At 35.9% G+C, this 23,088-nt stretch overlaps 1 protein-coding gene across 1 annotated transcript in view; it reads right to left on the bottom strand.

Moving 5' to 3' along the window:
• The window catches only part of LOC111510185 (uncharacterized), a 101,323-nt gene that overhangs the window by 33,645 nt on the left and 44,590 nt on the right, over positions 1-23,088 (bottom strand). Inside the window, exon 2 of the mRNA XM_074171451.1 lies at positions 2,930-3,065. Coding sequence (XP_074027552.1) covers positions 2,930-2,984 — 55 coding nt within the window. The 5' untranslated portion in view covers positions 2,985-3,065. The remainder of the gene's footprint in view (positions 1-2,929; positions 3,066-23,088) is intronic.

Genomic DNA, 23,088 nt, shown 5'->3' with positions numbered 1-23,088 from the left:
GGTAGAATGAACCAAATTGAACCAAAAAATCATTCAAATATATCTAATTCATTTGAAGTAATACAGTAAAAATGTTGTTGTTGTTATTGTTTCATTGGATCCTTTCTAAGATTACTTGAGACAATTTCAAAAATACTGTCAAGTTCAGAAAATTACATTGTTGGTGAGTAAAATGGGCGATATTTTCAAGAAATTTGCTACGGTGTCTCTCAAACACTGTTGACATTGTCTCAAGCTTACATATTACAGATTTAATGAATTCATAACTTCAGTTTAGGTGCAATTCATCTATAAAAATAGTTTTTTTTCTCGCGACTTCGTTCGCGTGAATAAATTCACCTGCGGAAATGCCGATCCCTTGAGGAAATCGGGATGAAAAGTAACGTACCTATGTTATTTCTGAATAATGTAGCTTTCTGATAGTGAGAAAAACTCAAAATCGATTCAGTGGAACTATGTTCCATCGATATTTACACACAAACAAAATATATAGAAAGCATTCCTCTCAATGCAGAATGACCGCAGAGTGATATGCGATCATGAACAATCCCCTTAAGGACCTGGGCGAAACCTCATTGTAATCAGCCTACCTCTGGTGATGCGGGTCTCTACCAGAGGTGATCAACTCTTCCCTTGCTACTCGTGGAAACACACAAGAATGAAACAAACACAAAAACAGAAACAGCAAAAACAAAAACCAACCCCACGGCTGGACAGAAGTGCTCACACCAATCTGAGGCGGTGGCTACCGCTTGGAATGAGGATGGACATGGCTGATCACCTCGTGATATAATACAAACGCCAAGGCGTAAGCGCATTTGCGGCGCCGAGGCCAAAAGGAGAAAGAGAGAGAAAGAGGCAGGAGTGGCAGCAACTATAAGTTCATCCTCCTCCTTCCCCCCACTCCACCTTCAACAGCAAGGGCACTTCCTGCGGTGGGAGTCAAGAGCTCCAGCTTGAATAAAGGCAAGGAACCAGCTGCCCCTGCAGCAAAGCTTCCCCACTTGTGCACCTCCACGGAGGGAATCCCAAGAAGGTTGAAGAAGCCGCGCAACGACAGTTATGACGCTGCACCTTCCAAAACCTTCGCGGAAGCCGCCGTGAGACACCTCAAGGTTGCCAAAGAGAGTGTGTATTCGGCGAATTTTGGCCTACACCTGCCAATATAAAGGAGATTTCTCCTAGTGACCTGTCCACCTTCCTGGAAAGGACAGGATGGACGATGACCTAGGAGGACAACTCCTCGGGAGGATGTACAATGGGTCACTCACCCTCCCTACTCTACAGATGAAGATACTCTCAAAGCACCACGAGGGAATCACTCATCCTGATAAAATAGAGAAACCGAAAAATGCGATTTGGTTTTTCCAGTTTTTCGTACGATAATTGCAGTAATTGTAACAAAAACATCGTTCATTCCTTTCAAAGGGAAAAAAGAACAATAGTAATCTTGATAATATTCCTACGTCTTTCATCGAACGCTCATTTCCCAGGGGAGCTTCCTTCTGTATAAATATAACTCTCATCAATAATGAACACTAATTCAACTTCGCGATCCGAGAGATTTGTCTGGATCGGATTATAATACCCTCATTGAATTTCGTCCAGGACATTTTAGGGGAGAGTATTATGAAATTTCCAATAAAATCTCTTCACATCAAGCCACCTGTTCAAAACCTCTCGGAATTCCTTTGTGTACCGCAATCTCGTTGTGCGACGTTGCATCTGTCATTTTGGAACGTCAATATGACTTTGTTTATTTCAACGCGGATGGATGGATTTTATAGGATCACCTTTTCTGCCTGGAAGACATTCCTTTATGTGCTGAAGAACATTTCAAGATAGATTCTGAACTCACGGCATGATGTAAATAATTTTTTTGGGAGAAGGGAAAATGGAGTTTACCCTCTGGGAAATATTTTCATAAGAAATAATTCATTTGGCTTACTTTTTATCAATATACAAAGACTTGAAAGTAGGAGTGGCGTCACTTCAGTACACCCACACTCCTTCGTTTTTGCCATCATTCAGTCGACCAATCAGAAGCTACCGCACGCACAGCGGGAAATTCAAATCAGTAGTACATCCTCCATACGAGGGGCCACGATAGTTATTACATGGTATGAGTTGGTTATAGGAGAGATTTCAGTGAGTGAAAGAGAGAAACCTGTGACGTAATCGATGCGGAGAAGGATGGAGTGAGTATCAGAGAGATTCAAAGATAAGAGCATGGACTTGGGCCCCCGTGAGATTCCACCTCACCAACTCCCTGAGCCCATTTGTCGCGCATCAGTCACGTGATCCTAGTGGTATTGATAGCCAAGGGAAATTCCATTCAGTAGTACATCTTTCGTGCGTGGGGCCACGATAGTTATCACGTGGTATGAGATGGTCATGGAGAGACTTTAGTGAGTGGGAGAGAGAAACGTGTCACGTGATCGACGTAGAGAAGGATAGAATGAGTATCAGAGAGATTTAAAAATGAGAGCATGGAGTTTTTCCCAACACCAAACCGTTTGTTTGATCTTTTATTTAAAGATGATCACTTGGTCATCGAAACACGTGTCGGGGTGGTGAAATAACGGTTTGTTGTTGGGAAAAAACTCCAGTAATGAACATAATATGCTGAAAAGTGAATAAAAAAGAACAGCATCAATGTATAGAGTACAAAATTCTCTATAGATCACTATACACCACGAAATAGAAGTATGAATTTTTATTGAGATCTGGAGGTACAGAAATACATGACATGAATATAGATGAAACTTTTCAAACATTCTTATACTTTCAATAACTATCATTTCACATATCACTGGCATAAATCAGTCAGTTCCTGTAAATATTATATTTAGATCTTTTCATCTGCCATGATAAAACAAGTATCATCTCGAATATATCAAAGAATCACACACATCGCCACGATACATACCTATGACAGTGAGATCCTTGCTGTCGGAATCCTTCATATATATTGGCGTATCCATAGAAACGACACAGGAATAGGAACCAGACGCCGAGAAATCCAATTCCGAGAGTTGGATTTGTTTTTCATTGCTGTGCGTTTTCTGGAACAAAACGAATGGTGTTGAAAAGGAGAATTACCGAATGATGATATGTTATATGTTTTGGCGAAGATGTTTTCATTTTCGCAGAATAATTTCCCGTCGTTTCAATATGCTCGGAAAAACAAAGGTCTCTTCCCGAGAGAATGTTCGTGAGATTGATGCCCCATTTTCAGCATATGCCGGAAAATTCTGAGAGAGCAGAATGAGAGAAATTTGAAGAGGTTATACAGGCAGATAAGGGACACCCAGATATAGTAAACTATATTCAATGGACCCAGATTATTTATAACTATGGTATAGGGTGATTTATGAATATTTCTCAAATCCTTCATTTTTCATACCGCAATTCATAGCGTAGTTTTTTTTTATTCACCACTATGTGCTTCCTCCAGTACAGTGAACAGTAGCGCCCAAATAAAAATTGAAATACAGGTCCGGAGGTGAGAAATATGAACAAATATGATTCACTTCAAAATAGTGCCAAATTGAAATTTCCAAACTTTTTATGAATTTTTGAGAACAGGAGAATATTCACTAAAAAGCCTTCGGTATTTCTGCATACAATTTTGTATAACTCCTTACTTGGACTCCAACGCAAATATCCGGTAATAAAACGTACAAAATGTTGAAGAATGCATTATATCGAATTTTTGAGATGCAAACTGAATGAAATTTTCAAATTTTCAATCAATCTTTTGATTTGTGGCCGATGATAATAAAGCGAAAATTTGTTGGTTGGAACAAAATTTTGATACCGTTAACCAGGTACCAGGTACCAATATTTTTGAGCATATCCATCAGTTTTTGATGGTTACCGGCAGAGAGAGACTTCTTATCATCATTCTTCATGTTTATTAACTGAAATTGGTGGTTTTTATTTCATCAGACCTTATTGAAACCTATCAATAATCTTTAGGAAATTGTTAGAAAAATTAAGAATAGACCCCCAATATTTTTCTCAATTGAAATCGGTAATTTGAACTGTCAAATGAAATGTTAGTACAGAATGAAAGGTAATATACGATACACGTCCGTTAGGAGTCATAACCTGTCTTTTAAGTTTACAGGAATATATCCTTAGAGGGGAACCTTCTACTCTATCTTCGGAAACAATTTAATGTAATATCTCTGAATACACGACGACTTTTTGTCACAATCTCCTTTCTTCACAAACTGCTTGATAAGATTTCGTGTGCCCCCATTTGTACTGTGATCTTGGCAGAACAAATAACGGCTTCAAAGAACCAGTGTCAATAATTTGTAACAACTACAATTCAATTTGCGATTTGTGCGATATTATTGATAATTCTCCAAGTTTTCAACGAAAGTGATTTTTTGTGCAGGAAAATCAGTTTTTCATCGAACTTTTCACCTTCCACGATCTGAAAACTATAAGAAGGGCAAACTTTTTAGTTTACCCCGATAAGTTATCTACTGCGTAAAATCGAAGTATTTTTCACAAAGAAAAATCTTCTATTCATCAGTAACTTGTCGTATTCAACAATTTTGCCTATCAAAAAAAAATTGCTACGAAATAGTACAATAGGTACTTATCTTAACGTTTCGGAGGCCAAAATCTGCCTCCGTCTTCAGAAATGGACAAAAAATTCTAAGATATCAGCAGTAATTCCATTTTGATTATTTATTTCTTCACTTGTTCGACAGATGTCGAAAGAGTTATATTTTAAAATGTATTCTCACTAGAACCTTTCAACTGTGATATCTTTTACTTGTTTTCTTCTTGTGATGTCTTCTATTTCTATTCTATTGTATTTCTTTCAGCTGTAGCTATTTTTTTTCAAGTAATTATCCTGTTTTGCATATATTTTTCATCAACACGTTCGTACATTTCCTGTAATTGGGTGAAAGAATGCCTATAGGAAATTAAGTGCTATCTTATTTAATTACTGAGTTTATTTGAACTTGAATTCAATATGGCTACCAGAGCAGATACTCAGTCAGATTGCTCCCAGTTATGTGTGTTTAAATGCTGCAAAAATAAAACATCTGTTCCCTACGTATGTACAAAGTGTTTTAACGTATTCCATAGGAGTTGTGTAGTGCGTAATAAAAGCAAATATAAGTTCGACCAGGGTAACAGAGTGATCTGCTGTAAAAATGAATCCGGCACTGATAATAACTCTAATTCGGAAGATATAAATCTCCTTGAGAAAACAATCAGCAACCTGCATGAAGAAGATATAAACAGAGATAATCACATAAAGAAATTAAAATGTGATCATGAACTATTTGTTATCGAAGCAACAAAAGCGAAAGAAAAACTTACTCATTTACTAGAGCAACAAAGAAACTTAACAAAAGAATTGCAAGATAAAATAAAAATATTGCAAAAAGAAATAAGCAAATACCACAGAGATAAGCTGGAGGTCCACACACAAACCGACATCATAAAAAGACATGACAAATTCACATCAATGAATGACCTTTCCATTGGCGTGGAAAGAAGTAATTTTATGGATGGCTTTACCCAGACATTAAATACTCAGTCTGATAGTGTAGTACATATCAAAGTCATAAAAAATAAAAAAGCAGTAGGTTTTGATGACATCTCAAATAAAATTTTTGAAAGTCTCCCAATTGAAGTCATTGAAACTCTTGTGTTACTGATAAACTTCTCATTCCATAGTGGAGTATTCCCATCTTTCTTAAAATTATCGGTAGTCATTCCTCTACACAAAGGTGGCGATCTTGAAGACCCTTCAAACTATCGGCCAATTTCCCTTATGCCTACGTTGGCAAAATTTATCGAACAACTCGTCGAAAAAAGCTCAATGAGTTTCTTGTAACTCACAAAGTAATCAATGAAAATCAATTCGGCTTCCAAACCAATAAAAACACCCATGACGCAATTTTCAGTTTTCTGTATGAGGTATATGCAATAATGAACATTGGAGATGTAGCCGCGGCAGTCTTCTGCGATTTTGCGAAAGCGTTCGACTGTGTTAACCACAATTCACTCCTGCATAAGTTGTATTATTGTGGTTGTAGAGGAAAAACGCTCGAGTGGTTTCAGTCATATTTAACGGGAGGAAGTCAGATGGTGAGGACAAACGAACTATCAAAAAAACTAGAAATCAATTCGGGTGTACCACACGGTTCAGTACTACGCCCGATCCTCTTTCTTGTATATATTAATGACTTATTAACTATAGATGTATTTGGTAAACTAACTCTTTTTGCAGATGATAACACAATTTTGTGGCATAGTGTATGAGTGGATAATCTTCATGAAAACATATCCAGAGATATTTTAATTATAAAGTCGTGGTGTGATTCAAATTTATTATCATTCAACATCAGCAAAACAAATATGATCTCTTTTGAATGTAATCTTGACAATTTACCCTTAGCTAACGGAACTATTGAAAATAAAGATTGCGCTAGGTTTCTAGGACTTTATATAGACAAAGGTCTGAAATTCGAAAACCACATGAAAAAAACTGAGGACTACAGTTACCTCGGGGTGCTATGCACTGAGAGTTATATCTAGAGAACTTGGAAGGTCTACAGCAAGAACTGCATATAATGCTATGATAGAGACGCACCTGAGATACGGTATACCTTTTTGGGGGGTGTGCAGTTCCCACCTTCTCAATTCTATTTTAAAATTACAAAAAAGAGCAATCAGACACATATACAAGATGAATCCACGTGAATCATGCAAGCTAATATTTAAAGAAGAACGAATATTAACAGTGGTAGCACTCTTCATTTTGGAAACTGTATGTCGATATAACAACAATTATTTCCATTACAATACCCGCATGAGTAACAAAATGAACCTGAAACGGCCCTCCCTTCCTCCGCATTAATCAAGGATTCTTTTTTTTTATAACGGTGTTAAAATGTACAATCACCTGCCTGAATGCCTCAAAGAAGCAAATCTGAACATTGAATACTTCCGAAAAGACATCAAAGGAGTTTTAATCAGCAGGCCCTATTATAGCTTGCAGGAATTTTACGATGATCATCTCTAATTGATATTTCTTGTTTATTTTACTTATAGTATGTACCTATGACAAAAATCTTACTGAGAAAGATTTGCTAATGTTGTTTTTAGTTTTGATGTTTTTTGTGAGTCTATATTTTTGAATGTATTTTATATTTTAGCTATGTAAACTATGTCAATAAGAATACCTTCTTGAGACAATAAAGTATATATTACCATTATTATTAATAGAACCGGTACTGTGATAAGTAAAGAACTGTGATCGCTTTTACTTTTTTCCTTCTTGTGATATTTTCTATTTCTATTCCATTCTATTCTATTTCTATCAGCTGTAGCTGTTTCTTTTTAAGTAATTATCCTGTTTTGCATATATTTTTTATCAATACGTTTATACATTTCCTGTTATTGGGTGAATGAATGCCTGTAGTAAATAATGTGCTATCCAATGTAATCACTGGTTATGAAAAAACTGGTACTGTGATGAGTAGAAATCTGTGATTTCTTTCACTTTTTTTCTGCTTGTGATATCTTCCATTTATATTCTGTTCTATTTCTTTCAGCTGTAGCTATTTTGTTTCAAGTAACTAATTAACTGGTACAGTAATAAGTAAAATACTAAACTATATTTCGTCCCAGTATTCGGAACCGATCCAGTGAGTAAATTTTACAAAGCCATCCCAACATCCAGTCGAGATTTATCTGAATTCGAAGCGGATAAAATTGACGGTGACGGTTTCGAATCCAATGCCACACCGAATCCTCTCCCATATCCTTTTGCATGGTTTCCCACAGCTATCACGTGACTACGAGCTTAGCCATCTTGTGGCTCCGGAGTCGTAGTAACGACTCTCATAGCCGACAGCAAGGAAACTACCGGGAATTCGAAACGGAACAAGCTCTGGTGAATTCCAAATGAGACGCCTGCCTCTGAGCCCGAGCAAAAAATGTTTGTTTATTGCTTCCTGACCTACATCTGTTAGGAAAAGACATATGTTTGGCAAGAAAAGTTACTCCTCAGTCAAGGATGAATCATCGGCAATATTTGTTGACATATACAGGGTGGGGCAACTCATACAACACGGTCCTGTCTCTGTAAACCAGGGGTGCTCAAAGTTGAACTGTTGACGATCAACCTCAATATTGTTAGACTACGATCGATCGACTCTGAGAGGCTCCAAGTATGTGTGATGCAGGATTTTCGTCGAGGTGAAGTGTATCGTGGCATAGATATTAGTTTTCCGCACAATATACATTTGTTTAGTCAAGGTAAGTGTAGGTCTGCTCTGAAATGTCAATGAAAAAACTCATGATTATTCAAAATTACGAGTTTATTGGTTCTTATAAAACAAACGAGTTGCAGTGTCTAAACTTCACCAAAGAGTGATTTTGGATGTTGAAGCGTGGCACTGCATGTGGCACTGCAGACCCAAACATTGCCGTCAGTTGAAGGGCGATTTGTCTTACATTCGGATATTCATCTTCAGATATAAAACACCAGAATTTTGTACCAGATGCTGTGGCTTTGAATAACTGATATAATCCGCACTAAATCATTTTCAACAGAACATGGGTCCATGTTAAAATATTGTCAATGCAAGTTGCAGAATGGCTAGTTTTCCTTGTGGGCTCATTGATGTAATGTTTTATGTTATACTCTTGTAGCAGATTCATCAACAGCATTTTGTTCACACTGTATTCAAGAAAGTTATTATTTATGTCACCACAGACAATAAAAGTATCCTCTTTGTTATATATTTCATAGAGTAATTGTTCTATCTTGGTAATGAAGGTACCAAATTTACTATCTGGAGTTCTGTATGTGCTAATAATATATATGAAATTATTTCTGTTCAGAGATATGATACGTGTTGAACACATTTCAAAGCTCTCTTTTGCACTAACTTTATAAGTTATTGGTTCAAGGTTTACTTCTTCATTAGCAAATATACATACTCCTCCTCTTCAATGTTGTGTCCTAGCAAAATATGAGATGAGTTTGTAGTTTTTAATCACAGTTGTCTTCAGTTCATCTTCTGTGTGCCAGTGTTCATCGTTACAAGCGATTTTCACATTGTGTGTTGTCAGTAGTACGTTAAGGTCATCACATTTTCCTGAAAGTCCCTGTATGTTGAAATGAACCATATTGAATGCATCATCACAATTCAGTGGTGATTGGGGGTTTGATGATCTTGTTGCATTTCTAAAAAAGACCTCGGTTGGTTTGTCTGTGCCTCCTCTTCTTTTGGTTGCCCATCTAGAAAGTGTTGCCCTAGCTTGAAATTGAATCTACTATATATTATATTTCTGGGCCAAAAGTCAGGTGCGTAGATAAGTTCTTTTAGATGAGGAGCTACTCCAATCATAAAAGACTGGTTATCCTTCCGTATGTTTTTTGTTTCTGGTTTTTTAACGTGCACATTTTCTGTCTTCGTTTTATCTTTAATATATTTCTCTATGTTTCCTCCTTAATGGTGTCTGGTACCCGTGATACAGAAAGCCATATCTTCTCGCTTTTTTTTTTCGTGTTTCCCATGAAAATGTTCATTTCCATTACCACTTTCGATTTTATGTCCTCTTTTCCTTCTTGTTACTACTTGGTAATAATGCTGTGTTTCTTCGTCATTTTCTGTCAACATTATGACTTCGTTAATTTTCTGTTTTGTTTGAATTTGTAGTATTTTTGGTGCCCTCTGATTCACTTTGGGAAATGAATCACCCTGTAATTAGGCATTCTCCGATTTCTGGCTGTTTAGTACCTTTGACTCATTTATAAGGTTTCGCTTGGTTTTTCCAGCCTCACCTTTTTTCTGATAGGCGTTTTTTTGGTGCTATTTGCCTGCCGTTTTTTTATTCAGATGGAGTTTTGTGAGGATAATTGTAGCTATATCGTGACAAAATATTTTCTAGGAACGCGATTTTGTCATTCACTAATGAGATAACTATCTCTTCGTCCTTTATAATTGTTTCCTTGTTCTGGATTACGTCTCTTAGAAGTTTATTTTCTTCTTTTAGGAATATTTCCTCAGTGTAGACTAGATCACTTTGGTTTCTTTCTTTACCCTGGTTTTGATTTCCCACCACATGCTTACAATCACCTTTCTCAGACTCATTAGCCTGCCTGAGACAAGCTGGATGAAAAGTGTCTTCACATTTGATACATATTGCTTTGCTCACAACCTTTTTCTGACAATGTTCACATATGAATTCATTGTTTATTGCAGAGTTTATGTCGTTGCACGTACACAAAAAATCCACGATAGTTAACCAAATGATGGTTTGAAAGTTTTGAGCTATGAAAAACTAAGGTAATGGAAATCATGGATACACATATATTACTTTCATGGTCTGTTATATATCCAATAAGCTACAACTTCCGGGCCAAAAAAAGTTTATCGCTAGTTGAATCATTTCGTATAATGGTTATTAGCATCATAACTCATTGCTCCAAAAGCGCGACTCCAGTCCTATCCTATAATTAATCCATAAAAATGGTAATTTCGTTATCGTCGGTTGAAACCTACAGAACCGGAGTATCCTGGTTTGCCGCTTAATTCATATATTTACCATGGCCATAGCTCGTCAGAGACGAAAATACCGGGTGGCAAAAATTTAATTGGATACTATTTATCGTTGATTTTGATTTTTCTGCTCTGATGTCTTTATTTAACATAACTTGGAGGAAAAGTATGTATGTTTTTGGTTGAACTCTATGAAGGCTTCAATATGCACTCATTTTATTTTTCATATGATGTTTCGTTCACTCAAGGCCACCTTCATCAAATGTTTATCTAATACGGACCATAACTGAGTTGATTGCATCTGAAATTTGATATATAGATGAGTACCTGATCAATTTATTATTACGAAGTGATAAATTGAAATTGAATCATGTAATGGAAGGTCAAAAATCATATCGAGATGTTGTCTATGAATTTAACTGCGAAATTCTTTATTTATTATTACTACTATAACTACTATTTTGCCATTTCAAACATTTTTCACGGGGAAACCAGTTGAGTTGAAGCATTTCCAGTTCCACGAACAAAAAAACAATTCCATTATCAATTAGTCTTTTTGTTGAAGATCCTGGTTAATTAATAGTCAGAATATTATTCCTTGATGCCAGAATTCATTTTCTGTTTTTCATCCAGCTTCCTGAATATTCATTTAACACAATTATTTCGAACAATGCTATGATAAAACAAAACTCTTTGCATAAACTCATTTCGACTCGGGAACTTGTTTGAATCCTTGCTTTCTTATTTTCCGCATCTTTCTCGAGGATTTGGGATTCGTAATCCAGTTTTTACAAGCAACGAGAATCCTTTGACAGTTCTTGTATTCATATTAAATACACTTTCGAATGCTAATGGAACGGACTTCATCCTTTCCACAAAGGTTATTCAGCAAATGATGACTATTCAGTTCGTTTGCTTTTGATTGAGTCCTTTTTTTTATATTTCACAACGAAATATGAAAGAAAATTAAATATAACGATTTAAATAATTTTCACAAACATGTTTATTTCTAGACGCGTTCCGCTAACACCGTAGCTTTGTACAATTCTTATACAGTGTGATTCACTTAAGATGGAACACATTTATATTTAGTCATTTTCAAAAGCAGATATTCGATTTTTGGTACAGGTATAGATCAGCCTACTGCGTTCCTGCGGAAAGGGCAAATTTTCGATATTTTGCTTCGCATTAATGATCCCGAAATAAGTTATTTGAAATAATTGCTTGAAAATCGATTTTGACTCTATATACCGAATTTCAACGCAAAATTTGAATTTCATTTTTGAGTGCTGTTTTCAACTGATGGTTCTAAATGAGGAGCTACGAATATAATATTTTTGAATAAATTTATTTCATTGATTTTGACTATTTTATCCCTTCTGCAGCTTCTTATTCGGAATCATCAATTGAAAATTTTTACAGGATATGACATGGACAGAGCATGGACCGAACATGAACAGGGCATGGACAGAGCAAGGACAGGACATAGACAGGGCATGGACATAGCACGGGCGGGACATGGACAGGACATGAATAGTACATGATGGTAGATGGATATGATAGTAAATGGATTGGACATGGATAGAAAGTAACCAAGACATGGACAGGACATTGAGAGGACATGAACACGACATGGACAGGACACATGGATATAGCAAGGACGTGAACAGACAGGACATGGACAGAACATGGACAGAACATGGACAGAACATGGACAGAACATGGACAGAACATGGACAGAACATGGACAGAACATGGACAGAACATGGACAGAACATGGACAGAACATGGACAGAATATGGACAGGACAATGGACAGGACATGGACAGAGCATGGATAGAGCATGGACAGAACGTGGACAGTGCATGGATAAAACATAGACAATACATAAATAGGACATGACAGGACATGCGTATGACAGGAAATGGATTAGACATGGGCTTGACGTAACCAAGACATGGACAAGACAGGACCTACATGGGAAATGGATAGGACATGTAATGGATAAAAACAGGACATGAACAGAATGTGGTCAGGGCATCATTACATGGACAGGACATTGACAGGATTTCGTCAGGGTATTGGTAGGACACGAAATGGGCAGGACATGTTTAGGATATGATCACGGCTTGGATGGTACATGGACTGGGCTATAATTCTTATACACTGTGACACACTTGAGATGGAACCGCCTTATATTTAGTCATTTTTAAAAGGATATATTTGATTTTTGGTACAGGTATAGACCTCAAACCCAGCATATTGCGTTCCTGCGGAAAGGGCAAATTTTCGAAATTTTGCTTGGTGTTGATGATACTGAAATAAGTTATATGAAAAAGTTACTTGGAAATCGGTTTTGACTACATTCCGAATTTAAACACAAAATTCGAATTTCATATACAAGTTCGATTTTTAACTGACGGTTCTAAATAAGAAGCTACGAAAATAACATTTTTTTCATAATGTTGGAATAAAAATAAAAAACGTAATATTCATTTTGAATACATTTGACTATTTTATTACTTTTGTAGCTTCTTATCCGGAACCATTAATTGAAAATTTTGACAGGACAGGACAGAGCACGGACAGAATATGGACAGGGCATTAACAGAGCAAGGACAGGACAAATACAGAACATGGCCAGGACATGAATAGGACATGTACAGGATGAGGGCAGGTCATGGACAGAATGTGGTCAGAGAATTGTTATCATTGTTATTCATCGTTTGCTTGAAGGTGATTGACAATGTTTCATGGTAAATTTCATCACCATCGTTGTCTAATATGACATCATTTCAAATCTCTGAAATAACGAGTGAAAATTAAAATGAATAGTTGAAAATAACAATTATACTGAGCAAAAGAACCCTGAAAAGAAATTGAAATAAAATATAAATGAAGCAAAAAATTGAAAATTGAACAATTACCTCACGACGTTTCGATTGTTAGTATGCACAATCGTCTTTGGATGATTACTGGACCTATTCCTCCTAGAGATGACTATTTATAGATCATTCGAGGGCTCTCACCTATCCCCTCTTTCCTCTTTCCGCTTCATCGGGTTTAGCAGGAACAAACCGTTTGGCGGCAGTTGGTCGTGTTCTGCTTGATTATAGGTTTCCATTTATTGCGTATGTCATCGCTAGCTTGCCTGAATGCGTTGTTGAACAACATGTATGCAGCTTTTTTGAACACCTCCTATATTGGGACATCATGGTATCCCAATTTCCTATCAAATGAGGTATGTTGTTCCTATACTTAAAGTTGGACGATATGGAATTTAGTTGAGTTGTTGAATTTTACACGTTTCAGCAAAGAAGAGCCTCTGTTCATTATGTTTTGACAAGTAGATGGTCTAATAATAATGAAAACGGAGAGTTGATATTCATTTATTGATATGTTCACATCTGGAACATCAGAATAGGGTGAATTTCCTGGATAAATCACGAATATCTGGTTCCTAAACAAAAGAGGAAGCACGAAGTAACAAGAAAAAAAGGAATGGATACATAGTCTGGGGTTTGTAGCAGAGAATCCACACCTAAACTCCAGACAAATTTCAACCAGTGTAGTGTCTATGAGAACACAAATATTATCCAGGGCTCCATCAAAATTCGTATGAATAATCAGCATGAAATTGGCTTTCGTTTATGAGCAAACGGAAAATAAAACTACATAATTCCTTGACTATGTGCTATCTACAGATAAAACCGCATTCCATTGTAATGGCTCTATTGGAGCCATTACAATGTATAATGTTATAATTTGCTCCAATGAAGCTCCTACAATATAATACAAATTATAACATTTTCCAAAATACAGCTAACTGATAGTCATCGCGCTATACCCTGTATACATTTTTTGTTCTGGAATGTACCCTGTATACCTCGTGTACCCTGTATACCTTTTTTGTCCCGGAATGTTTTGAACTCATCTTGTATCCCTTAGAATCAAATTCTCCAGAGCAAATCTCCCAACTGATGTACGCAAACCAGTAATTGTGCAAAAATATTCATAAGCTAGGCTTGTGTACAAAATAGCTTCGAAGTTGTCTCTGCTCTATAAATTTACTAAAATAATTACCTGTGTGTCAGGGTTTAATTAGTTCGCTTCCGGTGTATGCCCTGCCTTCTGCATTCCACTCATTTTATATTTCCACGGCGCAGAGAAATTGTGAAATGTTTCCGTATGGAATTGCAATAAAGGTACAGGTAGGAACTTTTTGAATTCTAAAATAAAAAATAATCGAATCCTACCTCAAACCCAGTTCAATAGATGATGAATGAAATATCACTAGTCCGGTATTCCATTGTCTAATATGATGTAATATGATTTGAAATTGCTGAGAAAACGAACAGAATTAAAAATTGAAATGAATAGCTAAAAATATCAATGATGTTGATCAATGACTGTAATAAAATGAAAATCAGCAAAAACATTAAGAATTGAACAACTATTCAAACCAAATTTCTTCACGACGTTTCGATTGTCACTATTTACAATCATCTTTGGGTGATTACGTCATAAGAACGATTTCACCTATCCCCTCTTTCCTCTTCCCTCGCTACAACGAGTTAGTGGGAGTTGGCCGTTTTTCCGCTTGATTGAAGGTTTCCATATGTTCCGTATCTTAGCGGTAGCTTGGCTGATTGCGTCGTTGGACAACATATGTGCAGCTCCTTTGAACTTTCTCTTGAACCAGTGTTCCTCCTTGTGGATGTCCTCAGCTTGGGGCCACCTGATGTTATGATGATGAGTCCAAACATGATCTGCTATTCCCGATTTGCTGGTTCCTCCTCGCTGTGTGCTCGGCAATCCGGACTTCCGATGGCCTCTTAGCCCCACCGATATAGGGGTATATGGTAAATGCAATTCTTGGAATCGCAGTTCGCGTTTGGTGGCCTGGTTTTCGTAAGGCTGCTACGGAGCAGGTTCTGATGTTGAACTTGGACTCACTTCTTTTTATCCTTTCCGATAATCCTCTGACGTAGGGAAGTTCAAGCACTGAAAATGTCGGGTTCTCTTTTTTGCGAGGCTCCTGCTGTTTTGTAGGCAATTTCTGTTGCCGGATGTTGTTGATTATGTTGTATCGTACACTTCTTCTCGTATGAATCCGCAGCTGCTGGTTTCACCTCGCGTAGTCTTTCTGCTTGAGGATCTGACCTTCTACTGACATACCATGTAGTGGTGATATTTTGTAACCTGTGTTTTCAAAACAAACAGTCGTTTGTTTGAAGGGTCTCTCAACGATCAAAATGTCCCCCCTGCATACTTTATAAACAAGCGAGTTTTGACTGTTCGTACTTGAGGTCGTTCTCCTTCTATTTGGTGTTCGAGTTCATCTAGAGAGAACTGACACTCCTCAGCGTGCTCTTCCAGGAATTAATTAATCCTTTTCATGACTTCCTCTGGACTTTCCTGTTGGTAGAGCTTTGTTTGGCAAAACCGCTAACATCTGGCATCAAGGACTACCAAATCTGTTTTCTCAGATATACGCTCTTTTATTTTAAGAGCCCATTCATCACCACGTTTCTCAGCTGCTTTCAAGATTGTTGCACTGAGAGATAACTTTTCCGCAGTAATGACATGGTTCCGTTTCTTTGGCTTCTTCTTCCTTTCTGCCACAAGGACCTTTTTAGTTATTTCGTCCAGTGTTCACCCAAATTGAACTGTTCAAAGACTGATCTCGTGGCGTTTGATGGCGTATTATTTGATTTTCCACTGCTAAAGGCTGCTTTGATCAATTTCGGATTGTTGTATTTTATCTGACAAGCAGTGTGCATATATATCTTATTCACGTCCTTTAACGAACGCTGATTTTTCTATGTTTTCAAGGAAAATACTCGAAGCAAGAAGGGTTTTTACAGCTCTTCCCTGCACTAGCTGATTTCAAAAACTAGTCCTTTAGGGTCATTATCGCCGAAATTGGAGAAGAAACCCGATTTCTAGAGGTTTTTTCGATTTCCGACAAAGTTGCTTTCGTCGCTTGAGGTCACAAACTTGGATTATTCATTAGGCCAACATCACAAACAAGTCTGCAAAAAATCAAAATTACTGGATTTGACGCATACGCAAAGTTACTGGATTAAAAACTGTTCCAAACCAGAAACCTGCACAAACCCCAACAATTTTTGATACTCTATAAAGCTCAGATCAAACCTTTTTTAGAGTATCATCCACATGTATTGAGCTCCGGCTCTAAGCATACCTTGAAGCTGCTGGATTTCATCCAGAAAAGAGCCATCCGCCAGATTGGAAACACGAACGTCACTTGGAATCTTAATATTCTGGAACATCGAAGAAAGATTGGAAATGTTCAAGTAACTTTGCGGTACATTTTAGAAATATGCGACGGACTGTAGGTGTTCATCGTTTCGAGGTTCAACTCAGTACACCTCGAACTTCATTGCTTGAGAACTCTTTCAATTGGAGAACTGCGTTCGGGTAGAATGAACTTTCTGTGAATGTTTATTCAAATAAATTTAATCTCCAGCGATTCAAATCCAAGGTGAATAGCTACCGCTCCTAGAGCGCCTTGAAGACTTTCCTGTAGTGCTTGTGGTTTATTCTTTAAAAAAATTCCATAGTTGTTACTTCAATTAAAATGTATTAGCAGATATATCTTCAATTTTTTTTTCGCAAATTTTTCCGAGTATCATTTCCAGTTTTTTTGTTCGAACAACACGACTAACCCAGGCTGAACCACATTCGATTAGTAAACAACACGAATATTTCTCCAGCAGAATTTCCAGGCCTATTTGTAACAACATATAACTTGTTGAGATGCGAATCGTGGTCAGAATAAATAATAAAGTCTACTCCCGTGTAGATGAGTGAGTTGTTCCCATTGAATAATTCATAAACAGAAAATAGCTCCAAGTTATTTCAGTAAAGTTCACACTGGCTCAGAAGCCGCACTATTACATTTACTAGAACATTCGCCGGTTTATACGATCGTAAATTGCGTGTTTTAGATTTTAATCTGGTAATACGCGAAAAAACACCGCGTGTGCTTCTATTACGGCAGAAGGGGCTCAATAAATAGTGAGAACTGTCTCCTAAATGGAATTAGCCACCACTAAATTACCAAGTTGATGGTTTATTTACGTCTCACTCGCTGTAAATGGTTCATGAGGGATAAGAAAGTTATTCATATACAAGTGCAAGGCGCATATTAATCTGAGCAAGAACGTATGTGGACGTGTCATCGAGGCGTGGCAAACTGCATTCTATAATAATAATAATGATTATACGATATTTGTCGTGAAGTTTTCAGCTCCTGGCGAGACAAATATCGTCTGGAAAGAGGAGGAAAAACGAATAAAAGATCGAGGTTTTCTCTTCGAACTCCATATACTCTATCCAGATCACTCTGTCGAGATGGTCGTTCTGATTATTAGAGTCCTTGGTGGAATGATGCCCTGTCTACTCTCGAATTTCAAAATCATACCGGCCTGCCACACTAAGACAGAAATCAAAATCAAAAAATCAAAGTAATTTATTCGCACCTGCTACATAGCAGCAGGATAGATGTACACGTCAAATACTGTTACATTGAACAAAATATAATGAAATGTCACAAACACTAATAGTACTAAAGACAAACATGTGTAACTTTCAGACAACAAGTAAATCAAAAATCGTCATTCAGGAATTCACTGATGGAGTAATAGGCTTTTGCACACATAAATGTTTTAAATTCTTTTTTAAATTTTTTATGCTTCAGTTTATTAAATATCCTTATACCTTCGTAATCTGGACATCTTTCAAATGCCTTCAAATTATGCTTTGTAAGCGACAGTGCATCCGCGTTTCTTGTAGGACATATATGAATAGTCATACGAGTTTTTCGGGAATTTTTTAATTTGTTGTTTTACATATATTGATAATTTATAAAGATAAATAATAATAATAATAATAATAATATTTATCCACACACAAGGATAATAGTACAAGGATATTAGTACAAAATTGTAATTCGAAAACAAATTTCTAAAACTAACGGTGAATAAATTTACAGCTTACGAAGTACAAGTACTTGTTTGTAAGTTTTAAAAGAAACACATAAGACATGACTAATTGAAACGAAATATACATACACAGAGTGTATAAGTGCATCTAATAAAATGATCTAAAATTAAAATCTAAAAGCAAAAACATACTAAAATATCTACATTGAAGAATTCAATGGTAAAAATGTCATTACTTTTATCATACTTTTTTTTTTATTCTATTCATTTTAATCCATTGCCTATTTGATTTAACTCTCTATAATTTCATGAAAATAGTTTCTGCTTGTATTTTGTACATAATGTTTAAGAGTTTTTTTGAAACGGTGTGGGCAGACTTCATTTTTAATATCATTTGGCAATGTATTAAACAACTTAGGCCCAAGATATGGATAGCTTTTTTGCCCGATCGACTTATACATAAGGGGTGATTTGTAATTATATTTTTATATTTATGCCTAGTTGAGTAATTATGGTTTTGCATTATCAACTCAGATCTGTATATAAATTGTCTCAGATTTGCTTGTATGTAATATAATTGTCTAACATCATTAACACCAGCTTCACAAAACAGCAAGTCACTAGAATATCTTCTATTCTTGTTGAAAAGAATTTTGAGGAACCGTTTTTGCGAGATTTCCAGTATATTGTAATAACTTTTTGAAACACCCCCCCAACCAATGATTCCATAACTCAAATGAGATTCTACTAAACCCTTATATATCATTATTTTCTGCTTGATATTGAGATATTGCGTCAGTTGTTTGAATTTGTACAGGATACAGCGTAACTTTTGAGTCAGAAATCTCACATGTTGGTCCCATTTAAAGTGACAATCTAATACAATACCAATGTATTTGATATTTTTGGCTTGATTTATTTTATATTTCTTTTGGATCATGATATCAAAGGTGGGAAGTGCATTTTCAAAGCTACTGAAGGGTAAGTAAACTGTTTTGTTGAAATTGATTGACAATAAGCGATGATCAAACCACAATCTTATTTCTGTCAGGTCATTTTCAATTTTTAATTTAAGTTCATACCAATTATTGTCATTATATATTATGACGTTATCATCCGCAAAGCTAACGATCTTTCCGTTTCTCTCCAATTGAAAAATATTGTTCAGATATATCAAGAACAATACAGGCCCTAATACCGTGCCTTGGGGTACACCACATGTGATTTCTTGTTCTTCACTTTCACTATCTTGTATTCGTACTTTCTGTTTTCTGTTCTTCAAATAACTTCTGAAAAACGAATGTGCTGTACCCCTTATCCCCAAATCTTCAAGTGTGTTCAGAAGAATGGAATGATCCACGAATACAGGGAAATGTTAGAATACTGTACTTTGAAAAAGCGGCTTTACAACTGTTGAAATGATAACGGATAATTCACTTTCGACATATGAACGCTCTTCCAGAATTTACACAATCTTCCATAAAATAACATTATATGCCAAATGAGAGTAAATCAGTTCATAGTGAGTATCAATAAGAGCCATCTGATTCACCGTATACTTCAGTTTCGAAATTGCAGTTTCGATACATACGGTATTATTCAAGTTCAAGATGAGATTATTCATTACACCAATTATCAAATGAATATATAATGTGTGTAATAGCATTTTGAGTGCCTCTGGTGTCTGCGCTGTAACCACTACTGAGGAATCGTCTGCAAACATCGTGACAGATCCTGTTGATAAGATCTCATGCATATCGTTTATAAATATGATGAACATTAGTGGCCCCAGTACAGACCCCTGAGGCACCCCAATATCATTCGTCATATACTCAGAACAACAGTTTTTCAACTTAAGCATAGGATTTTCTATTAACTAAGTATGACTGCATAAGTTCAAGCATATTTCCTCCAATTACAATACTACTGGAGTTTTATCTTAACACCAAACCGTTATTTTTAACACCTCAACATGTGTTTCGATCACCAAGTGATCATCTTCGAAAGGAAGTTTAATCTCCAATAGAAAATTTAAGCTTCCTCTTGAAGATGATCACTGGGTGATTGAAACACTTGTCGAAGTGTTAAAAATAACGATTAGTTGTTGGGATAAAACTTCAGTAATATTCATTTAAAGAACAGTTGACATCGTCATGAATTTTTCGATGAAGAATGTCAAAAATAGGTATTTTCACGAATGTGCAAATTTTGATTCAATTCCGCGGAGAAGTGCTTCTACGTGAGAATCTTTTGCTATTATACTCATCTCAAGGGACCTCTTCAGCTTCCATTTTCTCAAGTTTGTCGACTAGAACATAAAACTTTAGTGGGTTTCCGCATTAAATATTCCCAAAGCCACTCGTCACGAGTGTAACGAACTATGTCTGGTAAACTCCGACAGAATTTGTTGGAGGTTCGTGACCCCGCTTTTATTTTTTTCGATAAATACTTACTTCATATCGGTGGATATTCTAAAAAATTGCGCACCAATTTATGATAATCCGATATATTGACACTCTTACGTGTAGATTGAAATGTAATTCCATTATATCTCAGTTTTGTATTGTATATTAATTTCACGTTATTAACTGTCTTCATTCCATATATCATATTTCTTCAGCCTCCTTTTATTTCAGTAACACTTTGTCAGATTTTCACTGAACAGTTTATAAATCTGCAATACGATGGCGTCTTCAGGCTTCAGGTTCACTGAAAATCTCACAAAGAAATGTTACTTGGATACGATTTTCATCAAGTATCTGCAAATTCCACCACATACTCAATTTTACCGTTGATTTTATTGTGTAATGAATTCTTTATTTTGAAAAATATTTACTTATTTATCTATTTATTATTCATAAAAACTTTGCGGTTTAATTACATGAATAAATAAGTAATTACCTACATAATTCGAAATAATAAAATACAAAGTCAAATGAAATTCACAAAATTCACAATATTCAGAAAATGTAAACACCTAAAAATTGTTATACTTACATATGACTATATTCTACAATATGTAAATTGTACGAGGACTTCTGTTTATAAAGAAACCTTACTTGAAAATGAGGGGTTCAATTCTAATCACGCCTTCAAGATCTCCTATATCATTCATAAGTTTATGTGAAATCGATTATAAATGAAAATGAACGTGATAATATGGTTTGAAATAAGAAGCTTATGAAAGCCATTTTCAGATACTCAAAATTACAATAGGATTTTCCCCTCGTGTGATAGGTAGGTGTTTTAATATAGCGTATTTATTATTTACAATATAAAAGAAAAGAAAAAAAAAAAAACAAAGCATATCCCTGCAAAAAATATTATTGAAGGTTTCTTGTTTTCTACTTGGCCAAATCCTTCATAATATGAATTAGCCTGACAGCGTTGTTCATAAAAATTCTGCCATTCATGGACCATGCCGAAAGACGTCCATATTTTGCTTTAGCAGCTTTCAATAGTTTGTATGCCCCTTCAGTTAAATTTTCATTCATGAAAATGGGTGAACCCTTTAAATTCGTTTTGGCCTTGAATATTTCTCTCTTTTTCAATAGGGACACAAAAGTAACAATGACTGTCCGAAGAGATGTTTGTGCTTCTTTGGGTTTACCAATTCTCTGTATATTATAGATTTTCCACTGAGAGCATTTGATTTTCATGTGGACTATTCAAAAAATGAGGTGGCTACGTAAGTTTGATTAGCAATTTTTTTATTTCTCCATGTTGGCACACTTGTTACCACCATATGTCCACAGTTTCAGCTGTTCAGCATGTTTAGTTCGTTGGTGAGAGGCATAAAAGTTAGAATGGTTCTGCGTATTCGTCGATTTTCCGCTATCGAAAAAATTAATCAAAAAATTTGCATTAAATTTCGTGAAAAAATGGAATTGAGTGCTGTTATGCTATTATCACAGATTTGAATAGCGACAAGAAATGGATTCGTCGAAACTCAGTCAGATAATTCAAAGATAACGACATATTTCTTATGAGAAATCCATTGTTTGCATCTGCAGAAATATTGAGAGTCAGCTCCAAGAAGTGAAACATGATTACCCGTAAACATATTTGATACTCGAAGGAATACGTGAATGCATATGAGGTAGTTTTGATGCTGTAATCAAGTTCTTGGTTTGGAATTTCACTCGATAGAAGAGATTAAGGGATAGGATATTGTGAGTATATGACCAGACATGCAGGTTATTTGCCGAAAGGTATCCGGATAAACTCAAACTAACCACAATAAGGTAAAAACGCTGTTTAAAAATTGTTTGCATCATGTATTATTCCTTCTGGAAACAACCAAACGACAGCCTTAGATGCGTCTTTGAAAGGTTATCAGGAAACTTAACAGTCAAATCCACAACCACAAAAAAAACATGGAAACCGTTCAATTACCATCTGGTACATAACCTGAAAGACACGAATTCGCATCTTCGAATTGAGTTTGCTAAATGGTTGCTGACGGAAAATCAGGAAGATCCACATTTTATTGAAAAATATATGGAGCTATGATATATTCATCTTGGGTGCTATGATATATTTCCACTTTATACCAAATTATTTTT

The sequence above is a fragment of the Leptinotarsa decemlineata genome, unplaced genomic scaffold (assembly GCF_025532065.1).
Source record: "Leptinotarsa decemlineata unplaced genomic scaffold, Ldec_3_MD MMD2_tig00000010_RagTag_RagTag, whole genome shotgun sequence".
Classification (NCBI taxonomy): Eukaryota; Metazoa; Arthropoda; class Insecta; order Coleoptera; family Chrysomelidae; genus Leptinotarsa; species Leptinotarsa decemlineata.
This window is presented reverse-complemented; position numbering and strand designations above follow the sequence as displayed.